This window comes from Dipodomys ordii, unplaced genomic scaffold, assembly GCF_000151885.1.
Source record: "Dipodomys ordii isolate 6190 unplaced genomic scaffold, Dord_2.0 Scaffold87, whole genome shotgun sequence".
In the NCBI taxonomy this organism is placed as follows: Eukaryota; Metazoa; Chordata; class Mammalia; order Rodentia; family Heteromyidae; genus Dipodomys; species Dipodomys ordii.
Window position 1 is genome coordinate 302,310 of NW_012267303.1, and position 9,132 is coordinate 311,441.

Here is a 9,132-nt window from a genome sequence, read left to right on the forward strand (position 1 = left end):
CCCGAGAGGCGGGGCCCGAGAGGCCGGCCGGGCCGAGGAAACAGGCCCTCCGACCCTCTTTCTTTTCTTTTCTTTCTTTTTTTTTTTTTTTACTGTACCACCCCAGCTGTTTAACTGAGACAGAATGTTCTAGAATAGGACCCAGACCTCTTGGTCTGGAAAGACACCGTGTGCGTTTGCTGCGTCTTGAATAAAGTTCCTGCCTGAGTGAGTTCGGGGCTCTGCTGAGCGTCCTCGAGCTGTGAGTTCGGGGCTCTGCTGAGCGTCCTCGAGCTGTGAGTTCGGGGCTCTGCTGAGCGTCCTTTGCACATGCTTTCTGTCTACAGCCTGAAGTTGCTCAGACCTCACCAACATGAGCCTTTCTCACAAGGACAGCATCCACCTGTCTCATGTTATGATGACAGAATGCTTGGAAGTTGGGTAATGAGGGGATTATCTTGGCATATGGTTCTGGAGGTGCGAGGTCAGGGGACCGCTCTGGTGGGGGCTGAGTCTTGGCAGAGGATCCTCTGAGCAGGTGGGAAGAGATGTGTGTGTGTGTGTGTGTGTGAGAGAGAGAGAGAGAGAGAGAGAGAGAGAGAGGGCTGGTGTCTCTTCTGCACTTTGTCTATTTAATCAGGACCTGCCCCTGAGCTTTTGTGCTCAGGGCTGGTGCTCTACCACTTGAGCCACAGCTCCACTTGTGGCTTCTTGTTTCTTTTTGGTAGTTTATTGGAGATGAGTCTTTTTTCCTTTTGCCAGGCTAGCCTGGAGCAAGATCCTATTTATGATCTGCCATGGAACTAGGACCAGAGACACAACCAGGCCAGGCTTACTGTTTAAGACGGGGTCTCCAGCTGTGTGCCTGGGCTGTCCTGGAGCTGTGATGTTCCGGTCTTCATCTCAGGGTGGCTGGGATTGAAGGCGGTCGCTCGGGAGCGCTCGAGGCTGGGCGCGCTCAGACCCGCCATGTCTGAGGCCCGGCTCTCCTCACCTGCCGTCGGCGGTGACCAGGCTGCCGCCGTTTCTGGCTCCCGGTGTGTGGTGGGTTGGCGTCCCCGCCGTCGGAGGCCGGGGAGCCGGGTCTGGAGCTGGGCTCTGCCGTCGGAGGCTCCTCGGGGAGCCGGGTCTGGAGCCGGGCTCTGCCGTCGGAGGACGGGGAGCCGGGTCTGGAGCCGGGCTCTGTCTCGTGCGTCCGCCTCCCAGCGAGGCACGGGGCGTCCTGCGCATGAGAGGCGACGCGTGGCCTGGTGGGGGGTGGGACGGGGACGGGAGGGGTCCCCCCGGGTGTGGGGCGGGGGTCACGGCAGGGACGGGAGGGGTCCCCCGGGGTGTGGGGCGGGGGTCACGGCAGGGACGGGAGGGGTCCCCCGGGGTGTGGGGGAGTCATGGCGGGGACAGGAGGGTCCCCGCAGCCACGTGTCACGGCCACGGCGGGTGTCGTGTCCAGCCCTGGCCACACACGCAGCTGGCCGGTGCGCCCAGCCGCCTGCCCCACTCCCGCGCCTCTGCTGTGTGGCCGGGCTCACCTCCAGGTGGCCGAGGACTGTGAGAACTGGCCTGCCCGGCCGGCCAGACCCTCGGGTCCCGTCTCCGGTTCCTTCTCCGGCCCAGCGAGCCTGACTACCTTGACTGGCCTTCCGGGCCTCGCCCGCCTGCGCGGCTGCTGCCCTGCGGGGCGGGGGGGTGTCTCGGCCTCGGATCTCGGATGGCCCAGCAAGCTTGGCCAGCTGCTGCCCTACGGGGGGAGGGGGGGTCTCGGCCTCGGGAACCAAGTGGCCCCTTTGGCCATGTTGCCTGTGGCCGCGTCCCGCCAGCCTCCGCCGGGCTCACATGGCTGCTCTTGCTCCAGCCTTCTCGTGCCGGCTTCTCCTGAGGATGTCACCCCGCCGCTCAGCAGCCCCCCCATGACGTCACGGAGGCCGGAGTGGCTCCAACTTGGACGTGTCTTTTTTTTGGAGGGACAGGGTTCAACCTAGAGCACTTTAAGCTGGGCCTTGCTGGTTGAATTGCTTTCCTGCTCATTCCCAGAGGTCTGCACTGTCCTTAGGGCTGGGCCTTTGAGCAGGATGCCCGGAGTGTTGTGTGAGGAGGGCTGGCAGGGGAGGCCCCAGGACGGAGGACCGGGGGAGGAGGCACCCCGCTGTAGCCAAAAGGAGAGGCCGCAGAGGAAACCCACCAGCACCCCAGCCTTCAAGCTCCACCCCCAGAACTGAGCAGTGCCTAGCTGCTGTTTGAACCCAATCTGGCTTAGTCCCTTACGCGGCTCTAGCAAGCTATTACACTGAATCGTTACTAGAAAAGAAAAGGCGTCCCTCTGGGTAAGGAGCCCATCGGAAGGAGCCGGGTCAAAGTTCTAATATTGCATCTTGGAATAAGTAAAAAATACTAAGACAACATGATCAACACATGGGAAGAAGAGGTGCCTCTGAAGTGGGGAACTCAGAAATGAGGTAATTATGACTTGGAATAAAGCTTTACAATGGAAAAGTCAGTTCAAGAGTACTGAACTAGAAAGTGCGTGAAAGTGAATAAATAAGAAGCGTGAGTGAAGCCAGGCTTAATTCTGTCATGCTAGCTACGGGCAGGGAGGGAAGAGAGTTTCGGGAGATTCCAGTTCTGGCACCAACCTTGTGTGTGTTGGGGGGGGTGGGCAGAATGGAGTTTGTAGGGAAATTTGTTTTAGCAGTTTCAGGGTTTGAAATGAGGGAGGAATTGTTCAACGTGCTTGCTCTACCACATGAACCAGGTCTCCAGTCATGCTTTTTGCTGAACCCAGCAATTCTTCAGCAAATAGATCTTCAGTAAAGCTCAATAACACTTATCCTGGAGTGGGAAGGGGCAAGAAATACTAGGATACTAGACGCTCAGGCAGTACAGACAAGGATTTTCCACCTACCCAGAAAGTTGACTTTGACACACAAAGAGCCCAGGTGACGGGGAGTGGCTGGGGACGAGCACAGGTCACAGGAGGACAGTGACCCGCGACTGGCTGGTGACAGGCAGGAGCTCAGCCTCACCTGCCTGAGAACGCAGTGACACGGCGGTGCAGGAGTGGGCCGGACACTTGTAATCCTAGCAAGCTTGGGAGGCTGAGGCCGGGAGGATTGTGATTAGAGGCCAGCCTGGGCAGAAGTCTACAGAACGCTTTTCTCAACCCATCACTGGGTACAGCTGGGGAGGTGGGGTGGTGGATGCCCAGCCGCTGCCCTGTGCTAGGTGGGGGGTGGGGGGGGCGGATGGTGGTTCCAGACCACGTCTGTGAGACGCTATCTCCTCAGAAAGGCTTGGGTGCAGCGGCACGAATGTCCCAGCCGCTGCGGCAGCCAGCCCACCCTCGCGGGTGCAGCAGGGGCTCGCTCCGTCACCAGCTCAGGGCAGCGTTCACGCGTGGCCCAGAAGTGAGGCCCGCCAAGGAAACACGGAGGCCCTGGGTTCAAACCCCAGTACGGCCAAACACAATTGTCCCCGCTGTATGAACCAGAAGAGCAGGGTTCGGGGTGGGACGTGCCTGAGACCCCGTCTGAGCAGCGGGAGCCAGTGTGCCGGCCCGCGCCTGGCAAGAGCACGCAGCGGGTAAACTGCAGCCTGGTGAGCGCTGCAGAACGAGGCTGCGGGCGAGAGCCCGCGCACAGCCCCGCACACAGGCATGCAAGCCACTTTCGCACGGGAAGGGGTGAACGGTGTGTTGGCGGGGGCACCGGGTGGACGCTGGGTCCCCGCCCCCCGCGGGCGGAGGTCAGCCCCGGCTCTGTGCTCCCCAGGCTCCGGCAAGAGAAGACGGACACGGTGCGCTGCATCAAGGCCTGCCGCCCCGGCGACCGGGCCTGCGCGCAGGACCCCGTGCACACCGTCTCCTACACCGCCGTCCCGCTGCCCACCTTCCGTGAGTTCACCCGCCCCGAAGGTGAGTGGCCGCCGTGCCGCCGGTGTCCTCCGCGCACGGCCCCCTGCCGGCGGTCTCCCCCCACCGGTGACAGTGACATGCAGGGCTGACGGGGAAGTCAGGGAGGGCTTCCTGGAGGAGGCGGCTCCCGTGCTGGGGCGTGCCCAGCAGCAGGAGGGGGAGGCGGCAGCTGGCAGGTTCCTGGGCCAGGGCAGGCATCTGAAGACCCAGCCTCATTTGCTCTGGCTAGAGATGAGCCAGAACATTCCAGAAGAGCCTCAGCTGGGAGTCGGGCTTCTCCGTCAAGGTTTTTGGGAGCTGCGAACAATACAACTGGTGTGATGTGTAACTGAGGTGCAGTCTTAGAGGGCGGGGGGTGGAGGCGGGAGGCCTGCGGCTCGGGGGCCCCGGGCGCCCCCGGCATGGGTGTGGAGGGCGGCGTGCCCCACGCCCAGCACTGGCCCTGGACAACACTGTGCACTCCTATGCGGGGTGCGTGGCTGCAGGACGGCTGCTGAGCCCCCGCCATCTCCTCTGTCCGGCGGAGGCCGCTGTCCCCAGCCCCCCGCGGAGCGTCGCTGACCCCTGGGTCAGGCTCTGGGATGAGGAGATGGGAAACACGCTCCAGGAGCCGAGACCTCACGCCTGTCACCCTAGCTACTCAGGAGGCTGGGATCTGAGGATCGCGGTTCAAAGCCAGCCCAGGCAGGAAAGTCCGTGAGACTCTGATCTCCAATGAACCAGCAAAAAGCTGGAAGGGCGGCGGCTCATGCGTTAAAGTGCCAATGCTGAGTGAAGAGAGATGAGGGACAGTGCCAGGGCCTTGAGTTCAAACCCCAGTGATTATGGTTCAAAGCCAGCCCAGGCAGGAATGTCCATGAGACTCTTATCTCCAAATAACCACCAGAAAACCGGAAGTGGTGCTGTGGCTCAAGTGGTAGAGCGATTGATAACCTAAACTGAAGAGCTGAGGGACAGTGCCAGGCCCAGAGTTCAAGCCCATGACCAACAGCAACAAAAAGTTCTTCCTTTTAGGGAAGACAAGGAAGGGAGCCGTGCAGGGCGGCGACAGGCTGCCCAGTGCGGGGGGGCAGCCGTGGGAGAGAGGGCAGTGCAGGGGGGGTGGGAGAGGGGGGCAGCCGTGGGAGAGAGGGCAGTGCAGGGGGGGTGGGAGAGAGGGCAGCACAGGGGGGGTTGGAGGCAGCCGTGGGAGAGAGGGCAGCGTGGTGCAGGCTCCAGCCCATGGCTGCCCTCCCCCCTACCCCCCCCCCGTCAGCCTCTAGGGACCGAGGCGCACATGGAGGCCACACGGAGGCCCGGCGGCGGGTTGGCATTGGCCTTGTGCGAAATGATGGGTTTCACCAAACCACACACAAGCCCTCAAGTCCCCAGTGGCCAGTTTGGTGGCCTCTCGGGCTGGCCGCACAGACGTGGGCGTGGTTATCCACAGAGCCGTGTGTGGCTGGAGACACCGAGGAGCGTCGCTTGTGGGCTCCAGCTACAACCAGGGAAACTGAGGCGCGGAGAGGGGCCTTCCCAGGGCGAGGGCCAGGCCGCGTGGAGCCCTGGCCTTCCATCCACGTGGGCAGGGAGTCACCTGCCGTTCCCATGCCCTGAAGAGTCCCCTCTCCCCAGGCCCCAGCTCCCTCCCGGACAAACACACCCGCTGCCCCTGCCCCGGGGCTGACATCTGACGAGCAGGTGGTGGTTTTTGTTTTGTTTTGCTTTTGTTGGCTGTGGAGCTTAAACCCAGGGCCTGGGCACTGTCCCTGAGCTTCTTCATTTGAAGCTAGTGCTCTACCAATTTGAGTCACAACACCACTTCCTGTGTTCTGGGGGTTAATTGGACATAAGAGTCTCCGGACTCTCCTGCCCGGGCTGTCTTTGAACGGCGATCCTCACATGTCAGCCTCCTGAGTAGCTAGGATTCCAGGTGGGAGCTGCTGGCGCCCAGCTTCTGAGCATCCGTTTGAAGTCAGCCTGGCCAAAAAGTTTGTGAGACTTTTACCTTCCATTAAGCACTAAAAAGTTGAAAATGGAGCTGTGATTCAGGGGGTAGAGCACCAGCCTTGAGCACAAAAGCTAAGGTCCTGAGTTCAAACCCTGGGCGTGCGTGCGTGTGCGCACACGCACCCCCCCCCACATACACACACATACACCCCCCCCACACATACACACACATACACACACCCCCACACATACACACCCACCCCCCACACACACATACACACCCCCCCACACATATACCCACACACACACACACACACACACACACACCCCTGCAACAGGACCCCACGGGTGGTCTGTGACTGCAGGGCCCATGCCTTGTGTTCAGTCTCTGGAGTGGGGTGGGCGGAACAGACCAGCGCCCTTTCCCACGCCACCCTCCTCTCCCAGAGATCGTCTTCCTGCGGGCCGTCACGCCGCTGTACTCTGCCAACCAGGCCGACATCATCTTCGACATCATGGAAGGGAACCCGAGGGATTCCTTTGACATCATTAAGCGCTACGTGGGCAACATGACTGTGGGTGAGTGACTCCCTGGCCACGCCCACAGGGGGGGCAAGTGACACTTTGGCCACGCCCACGGGGGGGGCGAGTGCCACTTTGGCCACGCCCACAGGGGGCGTGAGTGACACTTTGGCCACACCCATATGGGGGTGAGTGACACTTTGGCCACACCCACAGGGGGTGAGTGGCACTGTGGCCATGCCCACAGGGGGGCGAGTGACACTTTGGCCACGCCCACAGGGGCGTGAGTGACACTTTGGCCACACCCACCCAGGGGTAAGCCACACCCAAACGACAGCCAACGCTGACCCGCCCTCCTGCTCAGAGTCCCTTTCCCAAGGTCTGTCCCTGCGCCTGAGCCCCCCCACAAAATGGCTGGCTTCAGTTCAGCTGCACCGCACAGCTGTGCGTGCCAACGCCTCCCTGGGGGTATAGAGCTGGTGTGCTGCGTGGCGCCGTCTCCCTGGGCTGGCGGAGCACTTCGCCAACCAGGCATCTGGAGGCCACAGCTCTTCTTGCTGTGTGACCTTGAGTGAGTCTCTGTGCCTTCCCCAGGAACTCGGGGAAGAGGACCAGGCTGGTCCCTGCTCTCAGGCCTGGGGTGTGTGTGTGTGTGTGTGTGTGTGTCTTACCCGTTGCTCTTCCTCAATGTGTGTGTGTGTGTGTGTCTTACCCGTTGCTCTTCCTCAATGTGTGTGTGTGTGTGTGTGTGTCTTACCCGTTGCTCTTCCTCAATGTGTGTGTGTGTGTGTGTCTTACCCGTTGCTCTTCCTCAATGTGGATCCTCAGGGAGCGGAAGTGTCAGTGTCTGGGGAAGGAGGATGTAGGTGAAGAGGCAGGGAAGGGTGGCCAGACCCAGGAACTGGCCGAGGTGCTGGGGTGGGGGGGAGGAGACATGGGTGGGCCTGGCCAGCGTAGCTTGTCTGGTGGAGGCCCAGGGTGAGGGGCCCAGCGTGAGGGGCTGGGGAGGCCCGATGGCTGCTTGTGGGCTGGAGAAGGACCCCCTCCCCCCGCCCGTGCAGCTCTGATTACAATCGGCATCTGAAAACCCATCCGTCTGCCCCGTACACCGCTTCCCTCAATCTCTCCAGGACGGCCACATTGTACATCGGAGCCATCCCTTTGGATTTAGATTTATTCCCCAAGCAGCTGGGCATCCGGGGGCCGTCACTACCCTGTCCTGGGCCTCAGTTTCCCCACGGTGAAGCAGGGTGTCCTAGGGCACCGCGGGCCCTGGATGGGAGATGTTGACCAGAGCAAAGCCTGCTGGTGCGCGCGTGGGCGCCAGGGGGCACTGTCGGCCCTCTGAACCTCCGTCCTCCTGGCGGCCCCAGCCATGACCGTTGTTAAGCTGGCGGTGGGGAAGGAGTCGTTACTCCCCGGTTGCCCAAGGGCCGTTTACAAGCTCTTAAATGGGGTTGCATGTTGTAAACATGACTGAGTCACCTGCCCCCCCCAGCCTCCTCCGCTAGCTGGCAGCGGCGATAATTAGTTAATTACAATTAATGGTGATGAGCCCTTGCCGGGACCCCGACGGGAGGGTCGTGGTTACATTGGCAGCCAGCCCTGCAGCCGCTGCCCATCCGCGCTGCCACGTCCCCGCTGGAGACGAGGCTCTCCGTGGAGAGTCCTTTGAGGGCAGATGCGGTGGGGAGGGGTGATCGTGCTGTACCAAGTCCACGGAGCGCGGCCCTCCGCCTGACCTGCAGGGGTGGCGTGACCCCTGCCCTCTACCTGACCTGCAGGTGTGGTGTGACCCCTGCCCATTGCCTGACCTGCAGGTGTGGCGTGACCCCTGCCCTCTGCCTGACCTGCAGGTGTGGCGTGACCCCTGCCCTCCGCCTGACCTGCAGGGGTGGCGTGACCCCTGCCCTCCGCCTGACCTGCAGGGGTGGCGTGACCCCTGCCCTCCGCCTGACCTGCAGGGGTGGCGTGACCCCTGCCCTCTGCCTGACCTGCAGGTGTGGCGTGACCCCTGCCCTCCGCCTGACCTGCAGGGGTGGCGTGACCCCTGCCCTCCGCCTGACCTGCAGGGGTGGCGTGACCCCTGCCCTCCGCCTGACCTGCAGGGGTGGCGTGACCAGGCCTGGCCTAGGCTTCCCTCCCTTGGTATCTCAAAGCTTCCAATTCTTGCAGCCCTTATTTCCCTCCCTGAGCCCCAACTCTCCTGCTCGCCGGCTGGCCAGCAGGGACACCCAGGCCTGCCGTGGCTTCCACAAATCCTTCCAGGCCGCTGCCAGGCCGGCGTGTCTCTGTCCCCCACAGCTCGCCCTGTGCGGTCAGCTCTGGGCTTCCATTCACTGGGGCAGAAAATCCTGCTGTGTCAGAGGCCGGAGGTTTCTGAAGACCGGCTACTCTAAGCCCTTCCTCCATGGGAGGAGAAACGGAGCCCCAGGAGGAGAGGTCTGAGTAGAGAGGTCTTCTCCAGTGACCCAGGGGCATGCGGGCCTCAGAGCAGCCCCCAGGGATGAGGGGGTGACTGCAGGCAGTCCCAGCGGTGGGGTGTGGGCAGGGCCCTCGGCACACGTGGTCACGGGCAGCCCTGCGCTTGGATTCCTCCACACATTTGCAGGGTGGTCATGCTGGGCTGTGTGGTCTCTGGGGGGGGGGTGGATGGTCTCTGGGGTGTGTGAATGGTCTCTCTGGGGTGCGTGGATGGTCTCTGGGGTGTGTGAATGGTCTCTCTGGGGTGCGTGGATGGTCTCTGGGGTGTGTGGATGGTCTCTGGGGTGTGTGGATGGTCTCTGGGGTGTGTG

The 9,132-nt window shown here is 62.2% G+C and overlaps 1 protein-coding gene across 1 annotated transcript in view; it reads left to right on the forward strand.

The window, feature by feature from the left end:
* Nucleotides 1-9,132, forward strand: part of Fbln1 (fibulin 1) — a 55,353-nt gene that overhangs the window by 32,470 nt on the left and 13,751 nt on the right. Inside the window, exons 15-16 of the mRNA XM_013025710.1 lie at nt 3,744-3,886; nt 6,263-6,394. Coding sequence (XP_012881164.1) covers nt 3,744-3,886; nt 6,263-6,394 — 275 coding nt within the window. The remainder of the gene's footprint in view (nt 1-3,743; nt 3,887-6,262; nt 6,395-9,132) is intronic.